This window comes from Ambystoma mexicanum, unplaced genomic scaffold (assembly GCF_040938575.1).
Source record: "Ambystoma mexicanum isolate Mex_15411 unplaced genomic scaffold, UKY_AmexF1_1 Mex_scaf73, whole genome shotgun sequence".
NCBI lineage: Eukaryota > Metazoa > Chordata > Amphibia > Caudata > Ambystomatidae > Ambystoma > Ambystoma mexicanum.
The window spans coordinates 375,419-402,388 of record NW_027182492.1 but is presented as its reverse complement, the minus strand read 5'-3'; the positions used below and the strand labels follow the sequence as shown (position 1 = coordinate 402,388).

Here is a 26,970-nt window from a genome sequence, read left to right as displayed (position 1 = left end):
ACTGATGAAGGAAATAGAAGACAAGCAAGAAACCATGAAATCCTCTAACATATTAGCTCAATACAAAAAATGGCTGGAAGATCTGGATGCTACAATGAAAGAGTTCAGAGACTTTAACCTGAACAAAAAAATAATAAAACTTAAAAAAAATCTGTCTGTCTACACACAGGAGATGATCTATCCATATATCACAGGCGCCTATTATGAAGACCTGAGCACCAGCAACTCGGCCCCGCCAGTCCAGCATCTCAACCAGCACAACAAGAAACGGATCCAGAACAACAGAGCTCGACTCAATAATTGGTCCTTTTCAAGTGGCACCTCAGGAAGTGGCTCAAATTCATCTGGCCCGAATGGCCCTTTCAACAACACAGGCCCATCGAATACTGCCCGTCCATCTAAACCTTTTTTTCAAGGCGGGCGGAAAAGAGGCAAGAACAGAGGCAGAGGCAACTGGCAGCCACAAGTGCATTGGCACAATCCATCATCAATCGTAATCCGCAGCAGAGGCCGCGGACAGGGACAACAGGGACAACCAGGACCCCTATCCGAGTAGATCCTACACCTGAAGATCATCAGCAGCAAAGTCTTGTCATGAATCTATCCAAATACACGTTATCCACAGATGAAATTGATCTTCTCGAGAAAGGTCTCTCATTTGTACCATCAGCACCATGATCGTTTTCAGACTCGTATTGAAGTGGCCCAATTGGTGAGAAAAATCTGGTTAAAACAATATTTTGGCTCCATTACTACCACAGGAGAAAAGGGAGCCACTAATCTACGAGGCAAATCCACCTTTTACCCTCCACCGAACGGTATCTCTCCTGAATCTATCACATTTGAAAAAGCTCTACTGAAGAAACTTGAGCAACTAGAAGCAGATCTAGTTCCTGGCAATAAGAACTTCTCTAAGAAGAACAGAATAGCACTTCAATCATTAGCAAATAATGAATTGATCACCATAAAACCTGCACATAAAGGTGGAGCGACAGTCATCATGGACACCCCAGCATACAACCTGATGGTTCAAAGTCTCCTGCAGGACACATCAAGTTATAGACAACTTGGTTCAGATCCAACAAAATCTATTAGACAACTGATTTTGCCCATTCTGGAAGAAGCCAGTGCTGAAGAACTCATCACAAACAAAGAATATGACTTTCTTAACCCCAAGACCCCAAGGAAGCCAGCCCTCTATGCACTCCCTAAAGTACATAAAGGAATCACTCCTCCACCAGGAAGACCAATTGTCTCTGGAATAGGTTCCATTCTGGAACCTCTGTCCCAATATGTGGATTTCTTTCTCAAACCAGAACTGACGAAAATGAGATCATATCTCAAAGATACAACTGCAGTCATTGAACTAATTCAAGAACGGCCCTTTGACTTGTCCAGTGATCTACTAGTGACTCTAGACATCGAGTCACTCTACACAAAAATTCCCCAAATGGCGACGTTGAGAGTTGTAGAAAAGAACTTACAAGAGAAACAACCCCCTATGGAGATCCTGGTCACTTTTGTGATGCAATTAGCAGAGATTGCACTCATTAAGAATTTCTTCATTTACAACAACATGTACTACGGACAAGTGTCTGGCACAGCAATGGGCACCACGTTCGCTCCAAGCCTCGCAAATCTATACATGGCGAATTTCGAGGAAGAAAAGATCTATGACCCGAACAACCCTGGATGACCAGAATAAAACTGTGGTCAAGATACATCAACGATGTGCTTCTGATCGTTGCAGGCAATGAAATAGACCTCTCTTCCTTCATGATATGGCTCAACAATCAAAATCCCTTTTTGAGATTCTCTGAATCCCATAGCAAAAGTACAGTGCATTTCCTTGACCTAAGATTGGAGATCAGGAATGAGACCATCATGAGCACTGTCTTTAACAAACCCACAGACAGAAATTCATTACTCACATACAAGAGCTACCATCCGGCAGGTCTCAAGAAGAATCTACCTTTTGGACAGTTCCTCCGCTTTCGCAGGAACTGGTCACAACTGACAGATTACAACCGTCAATCTGCAGCCCTAGCCACAAAATTGAGATGGAGGGGTTATCCGAAATGTCTAGTAAGACAAGCCCGAAAAAGAGCTGTGCACATCCGCAGAGAACAAACCCTGGAACATCACACCAAGCAACAAGAATCAGACAAACAAATCACAGCTGTGCTCAGTTTTTCTCCTCTAACTAATAAAATCAAGAAGGAGGTTTTAAAACTTTGGCCAATATTGAACATTGGCGACTCATGCCTGGACACCCCCAGATTCGCCATAAAAGACGGAAAAATTTGAGAGCCTCCCTGGTGCACTCTTATAAGGACATCAAACTTAGACCTAACACCCTCTGGGGGCAAAGCCCTGCCACTGGACACACACAATGTGGGTCCTGCAGTGCATGACCGAGCACCACCAGATCAACCAGTATAGACATTGGATGGCACTTCCCATGGATACAAAAGAACTTGACGAACTGTAATAGCTGTAATGTCATCTATGTCATCACTTGTCCCTGCATGAAACGTTATGTGGGCATGACCATGAGACCTATTAGAATACGCCTGGCAGAACATAGGTCATGCATACGGACTGCAAAAATCACTGCTCCAATGGTGACACATTTTCTTGACCGCAAGCATAACCCAACAGACTTTACATGGTCGATCATTGAGAAAATCAAAGTACCCACCAGGGGTGGCAACATACATGACCTCCTCTTCCGAAGAGAGCAGCTTTGGATTTTCCGTCTAAAAACTGACAAGACTGGCCTGAACGAACCAACGAGCTGGTAAACCATAGCCACCCTATGAAGATGTGCCCTTTTTTAATCCTTTGTTTACTTGTACACATTCTGTGATTTTACATGTACTCTCTTCTGCCATCCATTTTTTGCCTGTCACCTCCGTACGCATTGTGGATGGAGCCAGACCCAAGTATGCCAATTGATGCCACCCACCAGCACCGCCAGCTTCTGTTAATCGGTGCCTGTGCATACACTTAGTCGGACTGTATTTGCACCCTTGAACTATGGCTTGGATGGACACCCACCATCCACACAGTGATCTTCCAGCTCACCCCCCCAAAAAACGGGTGCCAGCGTCAATCTTGTCGGTCACCACCTTGGATAGTACCCTCCATGCATATACACACCTCCATCAATTATGGCCCTTGCCTGACAAGCATTGTCAGACATCGGACATTCAGTGGCATTCAGCCTGACTTCAAAATGGAGGCCTAGTGTCCCATCCTGGGCGGCCATTTTGGAAACACACTTGTGATCCTGGCGCCATGACAACTATAAACAGAAGGATCTGGCGAGCCACAGCGTTGAAACCTCTCACGCTCGGCTCGCCAGACCCAGACTGAAGCTGCAGGTAATTTTCTTGTGCCTACACAGTAGACGCTGTCCCCGATCAACGGGAGACGGCTCTTTCGAGATGAGCGCGTGGACGGGATTGTGTCAGACCGCATCTCGCCCGCGAGTTATGTTTGCAATTGTGAGCGGGCACGCCACAGGCGGCCGCTCCAGCATAGCATTCAACTGCGATCTTTGGTTATGTAAATCAATGAATAGATACTTAAATGCACCAAAGCGATTGTGTATATGCACAATCCATATGGCATTAACACTGTCCTCTCTGGCCCCTAGGTCCCAGGCCGCCATTATCCCTCCATGCGCAAATGAGGAACATGGACAAGGTAAGACTCCCCTTCCATTTTTAGATTTTTTGTGCAGTGTGTTATGCAATCATCACACCATAGGTTCTAAACTGTGACCTCTTTCTCCCTATCCCCTCCTGTCATCCCTACAGGGAGAGGTATATTAATAATGCAGACAATGCTGCACCAGTAATGAAGAGGGCTTTTACCTACTGGCCCATATTTCCAGCCCTGATGAATGTGGTTTAATCACCCCTTACCACACAAACCGGTCGGCTATGAAATTACCTGACCCAAGAATATAATGACACTACCTGGAGTCAGTGCATTTGGTTCATGGATCCCCAATTTAAACAACCCTGAGGATCCCTCTTCTAATGAAAAAACTAAGAGAAAACATTGATTGAAAAATTCATTGAAAAAGCTATTGAAGAACAGTCCATCACGCTTCGCTTGTTTTTAACACTTTGCACCTGCTTAACAGAGAAAACCCATTAAAAAATGTTGTTTTTCTTTTCATCTAAGAAGCAGCAAACACATGACCCAGCATGGTCTAATATGTGTTTTTTAGCATGACACTGTGCATGAACATTCGCTTGTGAATTAAACTAGAGACACGTCTGCTCCCTTGCAACTCTCTCTTTTAACAAAGAAACTATGTGTTTCTTAAGTGTGAACCCCAAAATGGCCATGCCACGAGGTTCTTTGGCCTGTCATTTGGCCATCTTGCCCCTTCACCTTCCCCAGGTCGAGTCGACCCGGGTTCGTCCTTATTTGGTCATGCACTTTCCCGCGAAACCCAACGCTTTCGCAGGTTTCTGCATGCCTTGTGTGGGTACCTCCAGGATGTGGGCTGGGATGTCTGTTCCCAATACGCATCCTGGGTTCCAGAGAGTCTCCTGGGTTCCAGAGAGTCTAGAGTGTCCTGAAGGCCTCGGACCACTGTGGTCTGTGATTGGTCCACGTATGGAGTAAGTGTTTGTGAGCAGATCTCCCATTGGGTCCTCTCCGTTTTGGCGCGAAGGGAACTTTGGATAAGAGGAGGCTGAAAACACCACTACCATGTCGATCTCCTGAGTTCACACCGAACAAGGGATAAGGAGCCAAGTATCCTTCAACAGAAGCCGAGTCAAGGAATCGATGGGGACTCGCTGGAAGGTTTGGCACTGGGAGCCCGCTGTCGTCCCGTGAGACCCCTCTGCATCTGGTCATCCTAGAAGGTCTGCAAAGATGCTTCAACCCATTTGAATAGTGGGATCAACTATTCTCGGCACCTTCAACAAACCCTGCAAGTAAGCCTCTTCGGAAGTGTCCCTGGGCCAACCAGTGGGCTGACCAGTTTACGCGGGATGTTTGCTCTGTCATCGCCGCCGTTTCGAGGAGGCCCTCAAAACTTGGCATACTGCTAACTCTGTGTCCACGGCACCCTCACACTGAATTTCGTACACTTGGCGTTCCCAGGTCTGAAGTGAGACGAGTGTACCCGGACCGGAGTAAACGCAGTTGCCGTGTTGCCGTGCTGTGGCAACGACCTGTGCAAGTTCGCTGCATTTGTGACCCCTGTACCCCTGAAGCCTGCTTCATTGGAACTGGGCTGATTCCTCTACCCTGAGCAGAGAAATCGCTACTGTCCCGTTTTGGAATCCTCGCTGCATCTCGGGAACTACACGGTGTCGAGACGGCCTGATTGTCGCATTCGAACCTGCCTGCGAAGTGGACTGAACTGGCGAAGTTTGGGTCTGCCTACGTCGGGGACCGGTGAGTAATCCTTACCCCAACTGGTGGCCCCTAGCGCAGGAGCCCATTTTTACACACAAAGTGGCCCCTGAGGGCCCCATTCCTTTCCACAGCTATTGTGAAATAGAGACTCCATCCCGAACTCTCCAACTGCCTCTGCCCTCAAGTGGAGGTCCTGTTTGAATAGTGGGAACTTGTTCTTCATCACCTTATCCACATTCCTGAGCTGCTAGAGACCCTTGAAGAGACCCTATTTTGTACATTGGCACAAGCGCGTAAATGTTATATTGAGCATAAGGCTCCTCTCTGCCTCTTAAATTAGGTGTATCCTCGATGTGGAACTTGGTCTAAAGATTGTTTGCACTGCCTGTTTTCCTCCCCATCTAGGTGGTCTACATATTCCGTGCTTTTAACCCCTTACACCCCAAAGGTCTTGTATATATATTGTGTTGATATTGATGTATTGGTTTATTCTAGTGTTACTGTGATTCTTTGCTATGGTCTATTTTACAAAGGCCTTGTAATAAATGTGTATACAGTTTTAATATAACACCTGTCTGGAGTAATCTGTAAGTGTCTGTGCTTTGTATGCTCATTGAGGTCTTTCAGTCACCCTCACTTGACCGCCTGGCATAGCTACCCTGATTGGTCTGGCTTGTCCAGAGGTTACCCTGTTCCAAGAAACTAGACTGGCCTTCTGAACCTCTGCCCCTCCAGGTCAGAGTTCAGAAATCTTTCTTAACAAATTGGTGTACAGCGGTGGGATAGGACTGAAGGTATCCAGTGTTGCATACTAGTGAAGGCATTTCAAGTTATTTCTAACAGGACACATAGTGAATTGTTGTAGTATAACTTTTTAAAGGCCATAGTCCTATCTAACAGTATGGAAACAAGTACCTTGTTAACTTTAAATGCTTCTAAATCCGACACATTAAGAAAGATGTGTGCTGAGAGAGGTGTCTCCTCTCAGGGCACAAAAGTAGAAATGATCCAAAGAATCATGGACTGGCAAGAAGCTCAGCTTAGCGCTATAGCTTCTGAGGACCGTGCAGAAGGAGGTGGGGCTGCTCTCACTGGTAGAACTGATGGTTCTGCCGCTGCACTTATCCACAGCAACCATGAGGACATGGAGGAGGTAATGTCTAATGTTTCCTCTGCCAGTGCTGATGGGGTGACCATACTTGAATTCAAGAAACAAGAACTGCTGTTTAGGCAGAAGGAGCTTGAGTTCAATATGGCCAAACTAAAGATAGAGCAGGCAGAAAAACAGAAAGACAGGGATCACCAGTTGGAACTGGCCAAGCTTCAACTTGCCAATTGATCCAATGGTCCTGGACATGGGTCTGGGGCCTCCTCTCATCCAAGGTTTCCAAAAGATCTGCTCAGTGTGTATGAGGAAAAGAATGACATTATGGACGGCTGAATACATTTGAGTATGCATGTGAAGTTCAACAAGTTGACAATGCGGATAAAATTGCCTAGTTACTTAGCAGACTGCCCCATTCTGGCTGCAGTGCATTATGGAAATGTCAAAAGCTGAGAGAGCAGATTTTGCAATGTTGAAGCAAACTCTGATTTTAAAGTTTGGAAAGACTCCTGCCCAATACTTGAAAAGATTCAGAGAGTACAAGAAAAAAGAAGGTGGTACTTGGGTATCTTATGTAATTGAATCCTTAAAGAACTTGACTGGCTGGGTTGAAGGTTATAAGGTTTCTACCTTTGAAGGTATGATAAGTCTTGTCATGCTGGAACATATTTTTGCATCTTCTTCCCCTGAGTTTAAGCAGCATTTGGCAGATTCAAAGGAGATAGATCCTAAGAAACTTGCTATTGCAGCAGATTTGTGGGTGTCACATAGAGTGTCCCTTAAGGATAAGACTCATCCTGGTAAGCAGGAGGAAGGGAAACATTCCAAAGATAGGGAGGGTGGGGAAACTGATAAATCTTCCTCCCATAAGGGCCACAAAAAGAAAAATAAGGGTAAGACACAAGAGAACTCACAGGGTAGTGGAGGTCAGCCTCCAAAACAGAACTTTGGTTATAGTAAGCCTCCCTATTTAAACAGACCCAATGGATCTTGTTTTGCTTGTGGAGCAACTGACCACGTGAAGGGGGATCTCACATGTAAGGTCAAAACCTTGGGGGTCCACTCTGCTAATCTGGCCTTCTCCTCCTACGAGGAAGAAGCGATTACTGGAGCATCCTTCTCCTCAGACTCCTTCCCCAGTGGGATAGAAGCTGAGTGGATTCTACCTTCGTAGACCCAGAGGAAGTTGCCAGAGCTACTCTGATGCCCACTAAGTTGGCTGATGGCCCACCTCACATATTCCCAGTAACACCTGTAAATCTTACTATCAATGGTACAACTCTCAGGATTCCAGTGAGCATACAGAGTGTTCCAGGAAAGGTCTTGTTGGGCAATGATCTCAGAGCTTTAGGGATGGTGGGAGACACTGCTGACAGACTGTTAGGCAGAAACCTGTGCAGTTGCCTCTGGGACCACTGCAAAAGTTTTAAGACTACAGGTGTTTGGCAGTAAACCCACTTGGTAGCAGTCTGTACCACACAGATTCACTTGGTAGCTGTGGCTGAGCAGACAGACTTCCCTCAAGAAGAGTTAGGCAGTATACAGAGTATTCACAATAGGTCAAGAGAACACAGTAGAACAAGTAAACACTGACCAGGGATTGGTGTAAAAGAGATATAATTATTTATTTAAAGCCACATCTAGAAAAACACACAGGCACTAATAGTAAGCAATTCAAAAACACGGTCACTAAAAGATATACACTCCCTTAAAAGAATATTAGACAAGTCTTAAGTAAAGCCCCACTTATTTTCAGACAACAGTGAGCGCTTAACGTAGATGGCACTCTAATAGTTTGTTTTTTTTAAAAGGGAGGGAAAAGCAGAGAATAAGTTGAAACAGATCCCAACACTTTTACAAGAACATAACAAGAGAGGAAGGCAAAGTAAGACCGTGAAGTTAGAGTTCAATAGGCCGGATCCACTTTCAGAGGATCAAACGAAATGTGTCCAAGGTCACACGGTTGCTGTGCACAAAAGTTTTGTAACGGTTCAAAAAAAGGAGTTGGACCAAAGAAATGGACCAGTCAGAGTGTCAAGGCGGCCATCCCAGTCCAGAAGGGTAAGGGGTTATTATTACCTTGTAGCAATCTTTAGAAAGGGAGGCCTGGCGGACACGGTACCTTACAGTGGTGAGAATACTTCAGCGGGCGCAGTTGTTCCTGGCAGTGGATGCAAGTCAGTGCTTTTTCCGGGGGAAGAGAGGATCTCGTCGTGGAGGAAGATAGGAGTCCATTGTACTGCCAGGGAAGAAACCAGCTGCAGAGTTTCTCAGGTACAAGGAGCAGTCCGTTGATTCGCGGTTCAGTGGTGAGTGGCTATCCGGCCGCCGAGGTGCTTGGCACGGGCAGTTCAACCACAAACCGGTCTGGGGTGCGAAGAAAGAAGGTAAAACCGGTTGTGCCCACCAGTCAGGGAAAGAAGTCTCTCCAGCCGGGAGATCTTCTCTGTCATCGGGAAGTGGTGAGTCGGTTCCGCAGGGCTCCACCGGTGGTGTCGTTGTGGTAGGTCGGCTCAGCTTCTCCCTCATCGGATTCTCAGGTCCTGTGGTGACTTCTGAAGTTCCAGTCCCAAAAGCCCTGCTTTTATGCAAGAAACCCCCATTCATTCAGCCTATCTGTCAATCAAACATGCTAAGTGGTGAGCGTGCCGGCTCACCACTTGGGCCAATCACACAAGAGTGTGACTTGAGTTACCAGGGTAACTCAGTCCAGGGTGCCTAAACCCCCTCCCACACCCTCTGTGGTACCCAGACAGAGTGGCACTACTTTTGGAGGCTTCTGTGGAGAAGCCCGCCAAAATGTGGAACAAAGGGCTTGACTTGGGTTGGAGTCACAGAAGAGAACACAATCGCCATTTTATAATCGAGTCCTGGCAAAAAATACCAATCAGAGAATTAATATTAACTAAATAAACCGGCAGTATGTTCGAGGCTATGAGAATTAAATAATTAAAGTTGGTAGCCTCGAACAATGGGAAAATCCCATAGGGATATATTCGCGGTCGAATATAAAAAGTAGTATCCACCGACACCAGCCAAAACTCGATCAGGGGGGACGGATACGTGCCCCCTCGACTAACAGACCCCGGGGCAATCGAATTGCCCCGACCAGTACATCCACAATAGGATGGTTTGTACTGGTTTCTGTTAATAATTTGGGACTGGTAAAGTCAATCGTGACTTTACATGCCCTGGGAGACAGTAGTCAGTCCCAGGGTATGGAGTCTATGGTGGGGTGTCACTATGACACCCCTGTGTCACTGCACGGAGGGTGCTGTGTAACACACATAGTAAAAACACATGAGACCCTATTGAGTAAAGGACCCCATAGCCCATAAAACACATTACCAGTCAAAGGAACACCATAAATCATGTCCAAGAGTGGGAGAGAAAGAGTCGTACTCTTGGCAGGAGAGAAAAAACTAACTCCAGGAATCCAGCAAAGCTGCTGGGGGACTCACTAGGTTAGGAAATTCAGCCTAAAGAGAGAATTCTCCCTAACACAGACCCTGCACAAGGTCTCAAACAAGGGCAGCATTGGCGAAGACCAATACCATGCCCCAGCCAAAGGGAAAACCCAAGGCTAAAGGAGTAAGAAAATCAAAAAGAGGGAAAGAGAATATTCCCCCAAACTCACCTACCACTGAGGTGGAGGTAGTTGGTCAATCACCCGGGCCTGACGAGGAGGTGGTGATGCCTGAAGTGTTTGACCCCAATGACCATCCTGAACTAAAACATTTGTTAGTAGAAGGTGGTCCTGACAGGGAAGAATGCAGTAAAGGCCAACGTGAGTGCCCATCTCTGGGAGGCCTAAGGAGACAGGCCTACTCCCAGCTTGAGGGTGAACCTCCTGGGAAGCATAGGATTTATTGGGAAGGTGGACTCCTGTAGAGTGAGCCCACAGAGTCTACAGAAGGAGACCATAGGGGGTTGGTGGTTCCCCTTGCTGTAAGACACTTCCTCCTGCAGCTGGCGCATGAAGTGCCCCTTGCTGGTCACCTTGGCATTAAGAGGACCAAGCAAAGTTTATCCATGTATTTCTACTGGCTCAAGATGGGGGTGCAAGTAGAAATTCACTGCAGGAGTTGTGCCTCCTGCCAGTTACCTGGTAAGAGTGGTTCAACAATCCAAGCTCCATTGGTACCACTCCCAGTTGTGGGAGTGCCATTTGAAAGGGTAGGGATCGACATTGTTGGTCCCCTTGACCCCCAGACATCAGCAGGCAATATGTTTATCCTGGTGCTGGTCGACCATGCCACCAGGTATCCTGAGGCCATCCCATTGAAAACTGTGACTGCCAAGTCAGTTGCAAAAGCTTTACTTGGCATCTTTACTAGGGTTGGCTTCCCTAAAGAAGTTGTGTCTGACAGAGGCAGCAACTTTATGTCTGAGTATATGCAGGCTATGTGGAAGGAATATGGGGTCACCTATACGTTTTCTTCCGCATACCACCCCCAGACAAATGGTCTGGTGGAAAGGTTTAAAAGGACCTTAAAGAGCATGATTGGGGCTTTGGAAGAACCTCAAAGAAGAAAATGGGATCTTCTATTACCATGCTTACTGTTTGCCTACAGAGAGGTACCACAAGAGGGTGTTGGCTTCAGCCCCTTTGAACTTCTGTTTGGTCACCCTGTACGGGGATTCTTAGCCATAGTCAAGGAGGAATGGGAGATGCCCACCCCCCCTATTACTACCAACTTAGTAGACTATGTGTTAGGGCTCAGAAAAAGGATGGCACTCCTGATGGGTCTGGCTAGTGACAAGTTGAAGGCAGGACAAGCTCTGGTGAAACATTGGTATGACCAGAAGGCTTCCCTCATCAGTTTCACCCCTGGTCAAAAGTCCTGATCATGAATCCCATAAGGCCTAGAACTTTACAGGACAAATGGTCAGGCCCTTACACAGTGGCGGAGCCCCTGGGTGAGGTAAACTATTTAGTGGACCTTGGAAGGCCTGGACAGGCCCCAAAAGTGTTCCATGTAAATAGGCTGAAGGCTTTCATCCCAAGAGTTGAAATCGCAGCACTGCTATTGGCTTCAGATGTTGAGGAAGAGGAATCTGAACCTCTCCCTGTCCTTTTTCAAAGCGGTCCTTCAGATAGCTCCTTTGAGGGTGTCTGAGTGGCCCCTCACCTGACTTCTAATCACAGGCTGAGGTGAAAAGTTTGCTTAGGCAATTAACCCCCCTGTTTTCACAGTTCCCTGGTTTGACACATTGGTACAAACATAACATAGACACAGGAGACAGTGTACCTACCAAAAGTAGGGGATACAGAATGTCAGACAAAGTAAGGTCTTACATTAAGACAGAGGTCAACAAAATGTTGGATCTTGGGGTGATTGAACCCTCCAGTAGTCCTTGGTCCAGCCCGGTGGTTTTGGTTCCAAAAGCAGGTACTTCTGAATTGAGGTTCTGAGTGGATTACAGGGCTCTGAATGCTGTCACCAAGACAGATGCACACCCCTTGCCTACAGATGAGCTGGTGGATACCTTGGGTGCCTCCAAGTATCTCAGCACGTTTGACCTCACTGCAGGCTATTGGCAAATAGCCCTTGCAGAACATGCCGAGGAGAAGACAGCTTTCTCAACTCCGGAGGGTCTTTACCAGTTCAGGGTAATGCCTTTTGGGTTGAAGAATGCACCTGCCACTTTCCAAAGGCTTGTGAATCATGTGTTGAATGGGTTGGATGAATTCTGTCTTGCATATCTGGATGATATAGCAGTTTTCAGTGCCACCTGGGAAGACCATGTGAAACACCTTGGGATTGTGTTACAGGCTCTTCAGAAGTCCCACTTTACCATAAAGGCCAGTAAGTGCCAGACAGATTGGACAAGGATCAGTGGTCTACCTTGGACATGAAGTAGGTGCAGGGAGGATACAGCCTCTACCCAAAAAAGTACAAGCAGTACAAGACTGGCCTACCCTCACTACCCAGACCCAAGTGAGAGCCTTCTTAGGACTCACTGGGTACTACAGAAATTTCATGGCAGGCTATGGTACCATAGTTGCCCCTCTGACTGCTCTCACCACTCCAAAGAAACCCAAGAAGGTAACTTGGACTGAAGAGTTTGAGAAGGCCTTCAATGGCTTAAAAGACTCCTTGTGCCAGGCCCCTGTTCTCAGGACCCCTGATTACCAAAGACCTTTTATTGTGCAGGCAGATGCCTCTGCAATTGGGATAGGAGCTGTACTATCACAAGTAGATGAGAAGGGTAAGGAACACCCTATTGGCTTCATTAGTCGCCAGCTTAAGGACAGAGAGCTCAGATGGTCCACAGTAGAGAAAGAATGTTTCTCTGTTGTGTGGGGCCTTAGGAAGCTGAGGCCCTACCTCTATGGGACCCACTTCACTGTGCAAACTGACCATAAGCCCTTACATTCGCTAATGAACATGAAGGGAGAGAATCCAAAGTTGCTTAGGTGGTCCATAAGTCTGCAAGGCTTTGACTTCACTATTGAGCATACGCCAGGTGTCCAACATAGCACTGCTGATGGGTTGTCCAGAATGTTTAACCGACCTGAACAAGAAACTCTTCCAGGGGTGGGTTAGTTCCCCATGCCCTTAGTCTGGGGAGGGCGAGTGTTAGGAAAGATTTCATATTTGAATATAATGTTCCCTCCATGTGTCAACCCCCAAACTTTTTGCTGTTGTTTGGTGCATTGCATGATTGAGTGTAAATCAGGAGTATCTGGGAAGGCCCTCCGCAGCGCATCCCATACAGATGCTCTGATGTTGTTAAATGATGCTTCATCATGGGTGTCATTACTTATGGTTACTCCCGGGTACTCTGCTTTCACCCACACTGATTCCGCCTGATCTCCTACCGAAGAAACTAGCAAGCTCTTGTTCTCTCCTGTTGCTAGCAGCACCCCTGCAGTGTGTTTCTCAAATGCGTAGATCCAATTCCTTGTGCCCGCCTGTTAGGAAAGATTTCATATTTGAATGTAATTTTCCCTCCATGTGTCAACCCCCAAACTTTTTGCTGCTGTTTAAACACCTTTAACTAAACTTTGCCAGAGAAGCACAGCCCTCAGCTGCACTCCTCTGGGCTTTCGCTCAGTTTTTATGGGGAAACTGCCCTTAAGACAGTCAGTACTGGGAAACTTTGCTTCCCTTAGTCCTTTCCTCATGTTGCAACTTTTGTGCAACATGTAACAAGTGTACAACGTAACTTACCTTACAGTACACTTGGGGCTCTAGTCTTTCCAAAGGCCCTAGAAACTCTCGCTGGACTTTTTATGAACTGTGCAGATGTGTCAGGGACAGGACTGGTGGCAGCTATCGTTTACATTCATTGTTAACCCTTTCTTGCCATGTTAAACCATGTTAACCGCGATTGGCAAGAATAGGTGGCCTGGCCCCAAAATGGCCATGCCACAAGGTTCTTTGGCCTGTCCTTTGGCCATCTTGTCCCTTCACCTTCCCCAGGTCGAGTCGACCCGGGTTCGTCCTTATTTGGTCATGCACTTTCCCGCGAAACCCAATGCTTTCGTGGGGTTCTGCATGCCTTGTGTGGGTACCTCCAGGATGTGGGCTAGGATGTCTGTTCCCAATACACATCCTGGGTTCCAGAGAGTCTAGAGTGTCCTGAAGGCCTGGGACCACTGTGGTCCATGATTGGTCCACGTATGGAGTGAGTGTTTGTGAGCAGATCTCCCATTGGGTCCTCTCCATTTTGGCGCGAAGGGAACTTTGGATAAGAGGAGGCTGAAAACACCACCACCATGTCGATCTCCTGAGTTCACACCGAACAAGGGATAAGGAGCCAATTATCCTGCAACAGAAGGCGAGTCAAAGAATTGCTGCGGACCGGCTGGAAGGCTTGGCACCCTGAGCCCGCTGTCGTCCAGTGAGACCCCTCTGCATCTGGTCATCCAAGAAGGTCTGCGAAGACGCTTCAACCCATTGGAATAGTGGGATCAACTATTCTCGCCACCTTCACCAAACCCTGCAAGTAAGCCTCTTCGGAAGTGTCCCTGGGCCAACCCGTGGGCTGACCAGCCTACGCGGGATGTTTGCTCTGTCACCGCCGCCCTTTTGCGGAGGTCCTCGAGACTTGGTATACTGCTAGCTCTGTTTCCACGGCACGCTCACACTGAATTTCGTACACTTGGCATTCCCAGGTTGAAAGTGAGACGAGTGTACCCATGACCGGAGTAAACACGGTTGCCGTCTTGCCCTGCTGTGGCAACGACCTGTGCAAGTTCGCTGCATTTGTGACCCCCTTGCCCCTGAAGCCTGCTGCAGTGGAACTGGGCCGATTCCTCTACCCTGAGTGGAGAAATCGCTACTGTCCCATTTGGGAATCCTCGCTGCATCTCGGGAACTACACAGAGTTGAGGCGTCCTGATTGTCGCATTCGAACCTGCCAGCGAAGTGAACTGAACTGGTGAAGTTTTAGTCTGCCTGTGTCGGGGACCGGTGAGTAATCCTTACCCCAACCGGTGGCCCCTAGCGCAGGAGCCCATTTTTACGCACAAAGTGGCCCCTGAAGGCCCCTTTCCTTTCCACAGCTATTGTGAAATAGCAACTCCATCCCGAACTCTCCAATTGCCTCTGCCCTCAAGTGGAGGCCCTGTTTGAATAGTGGGAACTTGTTCTTCATCGTCTTATCCACCTTCCTGAGCTGCTAGAGACCCTTGAAGAGACCCTATCTGTCCATTGGCACAAGCGCGTGCATGTACTATTGAGCATAAGGCTTCTCTCTTCGTAGGGCTTGGACTGCCTCTTAAATTAGGTGTATCCTCGATGTGGAACTGGGTCTAAAGATTATTTGCACTGCCTGTTTTTCTCCCCAACTAGGTGGTCTACATATTCCATGCTTTTAACCCCTTGCACCCCAAAGGTCTTGTATATATATTGTGTTGATATTGATGTATTGGTTTATTCTAGTGTTACTGTGATTCTTTGCTATGGTCTATTTTACAAAGGCCTTGTAATAAATGTGTATATATTTTTAATATAACACCTGTCTGGAGTAATCTGTAAGTGTCCGTGCTTTGTATGCTCATTGAGGTCTTTCATTCAGCCTCACCCCTCTTGAGACTTAGTCTTGACTGCCTGCCATAGCTATCCTGATTGGTCTGGCTTGTCCAGAGGTTACCCTGTTCCAAGAAGCTAGGCTGGCCTTCTGAACCTCTGCCCCTCCAGGTCAGAGTTCAGAAATCCTTCTTAACACCGCCGTGAGTGGTGGGAGGGATTTCAGGAGGTTATTTTTATCCATCTGTTCCCACGGAGGGCGACCTGCACCTTTGTGGATCAGGGGCATTTGCAGTTTTGTTTTTACTTTCCCAGCTTTTACTCCACTTCCTTTTTTCTTTGCTCGGGCCATTCTCCCGAACCGCTCCCTTAACCTCCTATTCCAAGGTCCTTCTACCCTCGGTGTAGTGAGTTGTATTTGCTGAACCCCTCCCAGTGCCCCTTCCACCACATCATCAAAATCGCTCCAGTATTCTTCGTCCCCCCTCACCGATCCCACATTCTCATATCCTAAACTATCGGTCACCCCCTCCCATTGCACGTGTACAGCCCATTTGGGGGCACTATCAATTCTGAACAGAAAATCTCCTAACTTCCATTGCTCCTCTGGTGGGAGGGGAGGGGTACCGGGGTAATGTTGTACTCTCAGGCTCTCTAGCTGCCTCTCATGCCACCTGTATGTAGTCTAGCTAATTCTGTGCAAGTGGTGGATAATCTGGCTTTGATGTCCCTAGTGCACACTCCTGTATGGGTGGATACTGTTGGTGGTGGGTCGTATGGTGGGCGCGGTGCTGTGCCTGGGCTGGCTAAAGCTGTTCCTCCTGATACATATGTCGGGTTCGACAATCACTCCACTGGTCTGGTTAATAACGGGTAAAGTTTATTTGTCTTTTCCTCCCCTTTCTCACTTCCCCTGTGTCAGTCGTTGTCACATTTTCTTGTACTCTTTCTCCCTTCTCTGGGGCTTTTGTTTCTTCAAACATTCACCATAAGTCCAATATTTCTCTCATGTTCTGCAGTGGCCTTCCCTTGTATTTGGCAGTCAGGTATGTAGACATATGGTCTAATGCACACTTATTGAAGGACCCCTCCTCTGGCCAGGAGTGGGGCATTCCTTCCCCTCTAGTTTCAGTCACCCATTGTCCATGGTATTTCTTGATTTTGTCGCTGTACAGGGTTAGGCTCTTACATATGTGGGTTAGGGGTGTATCTGTCCCCATGATTATTGTCTTGTCTAAAGTGCATGTCACTAAAGTGTTTGTGAGGTATTCTTCCCGTCCATCTATACCTTCAAGGCAGTGTCAGTCAATATATATTTGTCACATGCATGTTCGAACTGTCTCTGTACTGTGAAACAATGTGGTCACAATGGTTTTCATACCAAAAACATATACCTTTTATCTATCTTTCTCCCCCTTAGAGCATCCCTACCCACTCTCAACACACCTCCCCTGCTCGCTCCTCAATCACACATACATACCCCGCCTGGGCCTCCTCCATACATGTGAAAAAAGACACTGAAAACAATAAGCTAAAAATATCAAGCTAAAACAACAACCACTACTTTCTCCCGAGCCCTCTACTTATATGGGGCGCCTACATTTTTCTTCTTAGTTTTAATTCCCTGCACTGGTCGGGAGAGTGCACTGTGGCCGCCACCTTCTCTCCTGAGACGGAGAGGCTCCCTGCCCATCCTCTTTTATATTCTCTGTATAACTTAAAAGTGAAAAAATGAATAGAAAATGGCCATAAGAACTTCAATAATCAAAATTCCAGCCAATCCAATCACTTTGATTCATCGCGTCTTCCACTCTATCATACTGTTCCGTACCCAAACCCAGACATTGTTATCCCTTGCAATCTATACTCACGTGTCCACGTTCTTCCATAATCCTCAGTTCGCGGGTAATCCACAGCAGGTCTGGGCCTCTCCCTGGGGCCATACCGCGCTCCAACGAGCGGGTGGGATTTCTGTAAAGACTGCACCCATAAGGACCACTTCTGCTGCATAGGCGTTTTGGGGGACTGCTCACTGTAGGTGGGCACGGCCCTTCCGGACAGGCCCCTTGGATATCGCCGCAAGTAGGGGGGCTGAGGAATCACGTCACAGGGGTTACCAAATTAAGGCAAGTCCCTCTGTACGCATACTCCAGAGTAAATGCAACCCGGTAGGGAAAGAAGCCAAGAAATAGTTTTGCAAAGATAGGTTTACTCGTACAAAATAAAAGTGCCAGCAAAGAACTCTGCTGCTCGAGAGTGCTCTGATCTTACATCATCAAGCATGGATTTATAAACACAAAAAGCGTCACTCGTATAGAGGACATTTTGGTGCTTCTGATTGGAGGCACCCTACACATGATCCTGCTCCATAGGGATGCCAGGCGATAATTGGCTGGTTCTTCCCCATCGATCTCGATGAACGTGGGTCAGCTGGGCTCATCCTCACAGTGGAGGTCATGGCACACATAAAATACAATGTATCTTATCTAAGCTAAACAACTAAAACCGACTATTCACCCATTATGGGGTGACAAGGAGAGGGGAGGATAAAATACAGTCATGCTGACCCATACATTCAGGGCTTCATTGATACCGCAGTTTCCGTACCCAATGTTTCCCCCCTGGGGATTGCGCTGTGATTAACCCTTCCCGGTACCTCATGTTACAGGAGACCTGTGTTGCTGTTAGAGAGAAATATGGTTGTGCAGGTTTCAGATCTGTGGTGGGCAGCTTGGGGAGGTTAGGACCTGGGGTTCGGGATGCTTATCACTACATCAAAAGGTATGGGGGTCAGATTGGTGGAGTGTGGCCGGCTCCGGCATGGCTGGGTGGGAGTCAGAGGCCCGATGGCAGGTTAGTGGAGATGAATGGATGCAGTGCAGAGTCTAGGGCTGTCTCGCGCTCTTCGGAAGGCACATTCCTGGAGGCAATACTAAATGTTTACAAAACTGGTGGGACAAAAGGGAAACAGACTTCCCTGGGAATAGGGCTCGTGCAGAGCCAGCATGTTGTGTGGATATTGCGCTTGGTAACCCAGTGTGAACTCGAAACATGAGCATCGCAAGCCAGCATCTTGCCTTTTCTTTGCCTAATACAAAATGGAATTGCGGGACAGAGACATTTCCAGTGTTATGCATCTACTTCTATGCACTGCAGGGCCTTTATACAGGACCTGGGGATGCAAGCCGCTCCCCCCTTGTATGCTATATAGGCTTGTATGGGGATCGCCTTATTAGGAAGTGCCTCGGGGGTGAATTAGGCTCATGTCCATCCCAACACAAGCAAAGGTGCCATAATGGAAAGCAAACACAGGATCTCCCAGGTTTACACACCCAGGATAGGGAGTGTGACAGTAGTGGGAGGGAATCCTTTTACGGGCACATAGATGAATTCATATCCACAATTGGAAGGCCCACTGAGCGACTTGATGTGTTCAGTACTATCTGTGACACCAGACCCACAATAGGAACCAAGGGTCACTGTGACGATAGGAGGCAAGACATTTTTGTTCCTTGTGGACACAGGAACAACTCCTTACTGTTTACGAAAGGGAAACTACCCAATGTCTGGGATCACCATGAATCGCAAGGGATTCTCTGGAGCCGCAAGTTTGGTTCCCTTTACTGATGAATTACCACTTTCTAAAGGTGAACATGAAGTGTCAATGGGCCTCATTACGACCCTGGCGCTAAGCGAAAAACGATGGCGGTAAATGCTTACCGCCATCGTTTTCCGCCAGGTCCGATCATGACCCGTGACCGTTAACTACGATGCCAATAGCGGCATCGTAGTTAACGCTGCCGCAAACTGCGCTAAGGGTGCGCGCACGCGACCGCCCACACCGTACTTAGCGCCATGGCGGAAAGGCACGCAAATGCCGACCCAAGCGGACATGCACCTAACGCCATCAATGAGGCCGCTAAGTACCTTACCGCCATGGTGCAAATAACGCCATCGCGAACCAACCGTAAAGGGCCAATTCAAGTGAATGCAGCTGCCACAGGTGCACAGAAACAGCACAGGTGAAGGCAATACAGACTCAGGGGAGTATAAAAAGAGCACACCCCACCCCTACCCACACCCAGTCACACTCCACAATGATGCCAATACGACTAGCAATGTTGGGGCTGGAGGACCTGATAGCAATGCATGTGCTACTACAACAGCAACAGCAACAACAACAACAACAGGCAGCACAGAGGAGACGCAGGAGGAGAAGGAGGGCAAGGCAGGCCCAGCAAGCCCCACCAGCACAGCCAGTGCCACCACGCAGGCAGCCCCCAATCCCACGCATCAGAGCCAATCCAAACAACCTCACTGCTGAGCAGATCCACACCCTGTACCGTTTGGACAGGGACACCATCACCGCCATCGTAGACATGACACACAACGACATCGTCAGCATGATAGAAAGTCCAACCGCCATCCCCCCCCTACTGAAGGTAGTGGCTGTACTCCACTTCCTGGCCACAGGCACCTACCAGCACACAGTGGGGCACCTGCATGGCATTTCACAACCATTATTCTCACGAACACTCATCCAAGTGCTCGATGCCCTCCTCAAGCACACAGACGACCACATCTCATTACCACGGACTGCCCAGGAGATTGCAAACACCAAAGTGGGTTTCCATGCACTAGCCAGCATACCCGGTTGCATTGGTGCCATCGACTGCACCCATGTGGAATTGGTGGTTCCACGTGCCATGGAGGTACCGTACCGCAACCGGAAACAGTTCCACTCTGTCAACGTGCAAATGGTCTGTGACTCCAACAAGATCATCACACATTGTTGTGCCCGATTCCCCGGATCAACCCATGATTCCATGGTCCTGAGGAACTCCACAATACCACGCTACATGGAGCGACATGCAGGCCCAAGATCCTGGCTACTCGGTGAGTGCGATGTCATGGAAGTGGGCATGGGAATGACGTACCAGTGCATACTCCACCTGGCTGAAAGGGGGGGGGGGGTGATGCATACTCCACCTGGCTGAAAGGGGGGGGGGATGATGCATACTCCACCTGGCTGAAAGGGGGGGGGGGATGATGCATACTCCACCTGGCTGAAAGGGGGGGGGGGGATGATGCATACTCCACCTGGCTGAAAGGGGGGGGGGATGATGCATACTCCACCTGGCTGTGAGTAACACAGAGAACGGATACAGAGGAAGGCCTCTCACAATGCACAAAACCCCTCTGCATACATAGGGTGATGGCATGCAAAACAGGCCATGGCAGCAATGAGCATATACTGGTTGCATAGTGTGAATCAATTAGTGCATGTAGAAGTGAGCCAAGGTAACAGTTCCATGCCAGCCATGGTGGGACATCATGTTCCTGATCAGACAACATGACTGACACATACATTCTCGCCTACATACAGGTGATGCAGCCTACCCCCTGAAGAGGTGGCTCCTCACGCCAGTCCGGAACCCGCAGAACCAGCACGAGGAGGACTACAACCGTGCACATACACGTACTCGTGTGGTCATAGAGCAGACATTCGGCCTCCTGAAGGCACGGTTCCGAAGCCTCAGCAGGTCTGGTGGGGCACTCCTGTATGGCCATGAGAAGGTGGCAAAGATCGTCATGGCATGTGTCATGCTGCACAATATGTGCGTCAGACGGAATGTGCCCCTGCCCCCTGACGCAGAACTGCAACCACCTGACGATGAGGATGAGGATGAGGAGGGTGCAGAAGGGGCGCCACCACATGGAGGAGGCGATGCACAGGAGGGGCGTGCCATGCGCCAAAGTATCATCAACCACTGCTTCTAGCACACACGGCTGGTGTTCATCGCATGGAGACTGCACTTGGGGCACTGTGTGACTCTGGGGCATGCACACTGAGGACTGGACACCAATAAAGCACACATACGCAATGAAAATGTCCACACATTTCCTTTTTTGAAACGAAAAAAGTGTATTTGAACTATGAACTGTCGTGTCACACCCCCTCCCACCTCCCACCTCCCCCCTGCACACCCCAACACACCCCCTCCCACCTCCCACCTCCCCCCTGCACACACACCCCCCCAAACTCCCCCCTTAACTCCCCAACACACCACCCCGCCACCCCCCTGCACACCCCAACACACCCACTCCCCCCTCCACCCTCCCCCCCCCCCTGGAATCCCAACAAAGGTGTGAGTTGGTCTGTGCAGCAGTGTCAGTAGTAGGATTCCTACACTGTCCGGCCACTATTGGCAGCCCCCTCCACTGGCCCCCGGGGCACCCCTGCCTGTGCTGCGGAGGTTCCTCCCCGATCGGCGGATGGGGCTGCTCGGTGTCGAGCTGGCAACCGAGGAGGATCCTGCCTGCTCATTTGGACGCATGGCCCGTATTGTCTGCACAAGGTCAGTGATGGCGTGCCGCACAGCAGCTAGTTCCGCGCAGATGTCCTTTGTGGACGACTCTATAGCTGCCTTCACAGTCTCAGCACATTTCTCCATTGCTGCACTTGACCCCCCACATTCAGCAACATGTTCTTCGAGCAGCGAGGAAAGTTGCTGCTGCCGGGTGGCAATCGCCTCCAGAGAATGGTTGGAATTCTGGCCCATGGCTAATGGCAGTGGTATTCCCATTGGGCTGATCTGCCCCTGCAGCGGGGATGGAGTGGCTGGCCAATCGTCATCCTCTGGCTGACCCTGTGTGGCATCCGCATGCGGGCTGCTTAGGGACAGGTAGGGGGAATGAGGGTGGCCTGTGGGGCTTCTGACATCACTCTCCTCAAAGATCCCTGCTTCGCTATCGGAGGAGGCAGCAATGGCAGCAGTCTCCCCAATTGTGCTGCTTGCAGCAGAGGCTGTGGCTTCTGTGGGCATGATTGGTGTGATGTCTGCTGCTGCTGCTGCTGCTGTACTGCCTGCTGGGGTGGCTGTCTGTGCCCTGTCCTGTTTCCCTTGCATGGATTTTGCCTGCTGTGGTGTTTTCCTCGGGACGACAGAGGTGGAGGGTTGTGGCGTTGGCACAGTTGGCCTGGCCCTCTTGGTGGGTGTGGAGGCTGTGGTGTCCTCTTCCTCAAGGTCGGAATTTGAGCCTGTGGTGGGACAGAGGAGGGAGAATGTTATTGATGGGTCTGCGGACATTGGCCGGGCATTGTGGCGACTGGCATCTCATCAGTTAGTACATGTGGCACATTTCATGCAGGGGAAAAAAGTTGTCTCCCTTTTGTGTGGAAGTAGCATGGAGGTATGTGGGTGCCTGCAGTTAGGGTGTGCGTGCTGCATGTGTACAGGGTGCAGATCGGATGTATCTGTGGGCAGTCTCCTGCTGATGTGTTGCATTCACACTATGGGCCAACATTGTACTTCACATGAATGGACTTAGGTGAGATTTGCATGCCTTGATTTGAGCCACCTACCTGCATCGCCCGATGTCGGGGCTCCTCTCTCCATTCCTCCTACTCCTTCAATGCTCTGCATTCCGATTGTGGAGGCACAGATTTCCTCCCATGGCTGCAATTTTATAGGGGACTCCGATCCTCCCCCAGTTGCCATTGCCAGGTTCATGTTGGCTGATAGTATGCTCCTGACTCTGAGCCGGAGATCGTCCCACCGCTTGCGGCACTGTTTGACATTGCGGGGTGTTGTTCCCACGGCACTGACCCGCTGAGCTGCCAGTGCCCATATGGCCTTCTTCTTGGATATGGCCGGTCTTGTCAGTTGGTTGGAGAATACCACTGCAGCGTTCTCCTGGAGGGTCTCCGCTAGAATGGTAAGCTCCTCTCTGGAGAAGCGGTCTTGCCGCTGGCGGTCACAGGCTTTTTTCAAAACTTTAGGCATCTTCCTGCAGGTAGAAGGTTGAAGCCGGTATTGGCGGGGTCTCAGGCTCGGATGTCCAGTGGTTTCGGAGGATGGCAATGGATTGTGTTTTTAAAGATGGCCGCCGTGCTCTTTCCCGTTCCGCCGCGGTGACGCTACTTCCGGTTCCGCTTATCTACGGTCACCGCTAATTGCGGTGACCGCTAACTACGGTCACCGCTATGTACGGCGGTGGCGGTGGTGCACCTTGCGCCGCATACGATGCCGGTAGGTGCCGTTTTGGGGGCATTACCGCCATGGCGCTGTTTACATTACCGCCATGGCGTAATGCTCGTGCGCGATGGGTCCTAATATGGCGCACTTTACGCCATCGTCCCACGGCGTTAACGTTCATTACGCCATGGCGGTAATGACGGCGGATTACCGCCAGGGTCGTAATGAGGCCCAATGCCACTAGTATACTCTCGGGAGACACCAGTTAGGATATTAGTACGTGACTTGTTAACAAAATTGAACATGACAATATCCTTTACTGACAAAAGGATAGTGTGTTCCACTCCAGGGATACTTTATATGAATGTGAGATAATTTATACTAGATTTTACAGGCCAATAAGCATTGCGAGGGGTCCCTTTGGAACCAGAAATATTTTTGTTTAGAGTAAATACTTTGTTGACATTGCTTCCTAGACTGACAGGGAAAATATTGACTACCTGATGAATTTTTATTTAGACCAGAAATACCTATGTATGATGAGGAAGTGCAGGTCATTCTCAGCAGCAGCAGTAAATCGAGATAGGGTAGTTGTTCATGGGACAGATGATGAGGGAAGAGCATGTAGAACAGTAATAGCCCTTAAGGATGGATACAGACTGACATATATGACGTGTTTAAGGATGAATATTCAGACGATGAATTATTATTTTTCATAAGTCTCACCTATTGGATGAGAATTGAGAATAGAGAAATACCACAGAGAATGGCATTAGTAAAAAAGAAACCGTCATTTTTCCAGGACTACTTAGAAAAGGTGCGAAGCATTTTATGGACCAACAGTCCATATGAGGTGGGTACTGAGTGGAGGAAGTGCAGGCAAGATCAAGCTTAAACTTGGAGCAATTTTGCCACGTGCAAAACAGTATTCTATGTCCAGAGAAGCAGATGAAGGCATATTTGAGAGTATTTCCGCTTTAAAAAAGCAGGGAATATTAGTGCCATCAGAGTCCCCATGTAGCACGACTGTCTACCCAGTGAAGAAATCAACTTGGGGGTTGTGGAGATTTATTCAGGATCTCTGCCCCGTAAAGAATATTGTTGAAGCAGAGTCTCCTTTGTTCCCAAACCCTGCTAAAGTATTAAGTGACATCCTAGCTAAAGCCAAATATTTCACAGTGATAGATTTAATAAACACATTCTTTTCAATTTCCCTTCATGAAGACTCACAGGATTTCACTTTGTTTTCGTAACAAAAAAGTATCACATGAAACATACAAGACTGCCTAAGGGGTACTGTGAGTCTCCATTAATCTTTACTATGGTCCTTTAGATGGACCTGGGCAATATACAACTCGAGAGCATGATAATTCAGTACGTAGATGGCATTTTAGTGTGCAGTGAGACATAGGAAAGGTGCAGGGAGGACTCAGTTCGATCAATGACAATACTAGCAGAAAAAGGATCCAAGGTACAGAAAAACTACAATATTTCCAGGAAGAGGTCCTGTACGTAGGATAGCTCATCTCTCAAGAAGGGAGAAAAATGACCCCGAGAGAGCAGAGGCAATCATGAAAACTTCAAAACCTGAGACAGTAAGGGAAATGCAACAGTTTCTAGGCCTATGTCATTATTGTAGGGCCTGGGTTTTTGACTATAGCACATATATTCAACCACTTTAAAAAGGACACAAGGAAGCACAGATAGGCAAAAGTAAGACAACATGGGCAGATGACATTACACAGAAGAAGAATTAAAAAGGGCAATTTGCACATCCCCTGTGTTAGGAATACCAGACTATAATGGGAGGTTTACTTATTCTCACATTCACATGGAGAAGTGATGACAGCAGTACTTACACAGAAGATGACATTAGGACATGGACACAAACCACTAGCCTTAGAGTGGCATTCTAGACCCAGTGATGAAAGGACATTATCATTGCAAAGAAGCTTTAGCAGATGCTGTTTTTGCAATTGAAAAGCGAGTACTCCCTATTTGCCATTTTGGAGAAACCCAAAACTACATTGACCACACAAAGAGCTCCTGGATACGAAGTGATTATTTCAAATCCAGCAGTCAAAAATGTTAGATGCAGAATAGTGAATCCAGCAACATTTATAGTAGTACCAGTAGGAAAGGAGGACAATTAGCATGACTGCACAACGTTTACTCTACGATGATATTCCCCATGTTAGAGAAAATGCTCTTGGGGGAGCGGTCTCTTTTTTGATGGTTCTTTGAAAACGTATCAAATGACTGGTGAAAGGCATACTGGGACGGCAGGAGGGAAGTTAAAAGGAAGTGGTAAATTTGAAGTAGTAACGAGTGCGATATTGCCTTCACATTGTTAAGCGCAGGCTGCATAATTGTGGCACCCATCGCCGTGTTTCAGAGATTTGAGGAAGTGACAGTATATTCTGACTCCGCCGAAGTGGAGACAAACGTACACACAGTGTTGTCACGTTGGAAAAGGAGGGGTTTCCTCTGCGCAGACAGCACTCCAGTGCAATATGCGTCTCTATTGGGCAAGCTCATTAAAGTACTAAAGCTCCCATTGGGTATCGCCGTGGTGAAATGCACCACCCATACTAAAGGTGCAGAGCTAATTTCACATGGAAACAAAGCCACAGACATAGAGGCAAAAAGAGTAGCATATTTTTGAATATTTCTGATTTTGAATTAGAAGACGTTAAGCAAGGAACAGCTCGATGTATGCTAATACAAGAAGGATTTAATATGTTATCCATTGTACAGTTAATTGAGTTGCAATGTAAAGCCCCACAGGAAGGGGTGCTCTTTATCCCCAACTGAGTCTTTATGGAGACAGGACAGCACTGCAATGACAGTTATACCTGTAGCATTATTAAACGTGGCGTAGGTGCAGCTTCACTACCCTGCACACACCACCAGAGAGAGTCTTGCTTTAACTATCAAAGATGACTGGTTCACACCAATTTAATTAGAACATGTGGCACCGTTTATTGTAAATTGCATTGTGTGACAGTGTCAGAATCCTTTAGGAACTGCTTATGGTTGAGCTTGTCGTGAAGAAATGAGTTCTTCCTACCAATGTGATTCTCAGGGTACAAGAGGACAGACTGAGAAACCAATTGGTCGGAAGATGTTATGGCGACACTGGGAAACCCCGATGGCTGCACTATGTTATGGACATACAGGAAACTCTCGATGGCTGAAGAGGAAGACACAACTAATTACCAACTATATCTGACAATCTCCAAACAATACCTAACATAAGTCAGAACACCAACCTGCAGAGGAATGTGGAGTATGCCAAAGACTTGCAGTCAAAATCAGTCATCAAGGAGGATGGGTTCTGCAGACCACAAAGAATATGTTTAGCATAGCAAGTGACTAAGATACCAAAGGACAGGAAGAAGAATAGAAGCTCTTACCAGTGTGCACAAAATGCAAGTTGTTACCATCTGATGTCTTGGCCGTGAAGTCTCTTGTAAACAGGATCCAATTCGAGAACAACTTCACTCCAATGCAC

The 26,970-nt window shown here is 48.1% G+C and overlaps 1 protein-coding gene across 1 annotated transcript; it reads right to left on the bottom strand.

Moving 5' to 3' along the window:
• Positions 1–1,713: 1,713 nt before the first annotated feature.
• LOC138562832 (uncharacterized) lies at positions 1,714–22,991 on the bottom strand. Its single transcript, XM_069642805.1, has 4 exons — positions 22,844–22,991; positions 21,728–22,519; positions 1,973–2,133; positions 1,714–1,854 (listed from the first exon to the last, which is right to left on the bottom strand). The coding sequence occupies exons 1-4, from the start codon at positions 22,989–22,991 to the stop codon at positions 1,714–1,716; spliced, it is 1,242 nt and encodes a 413-aa protein (XP_069498906.1).
• Between the last annotated feature and the right edge of the window lie 3,979 nt (positions 22,992–26,970).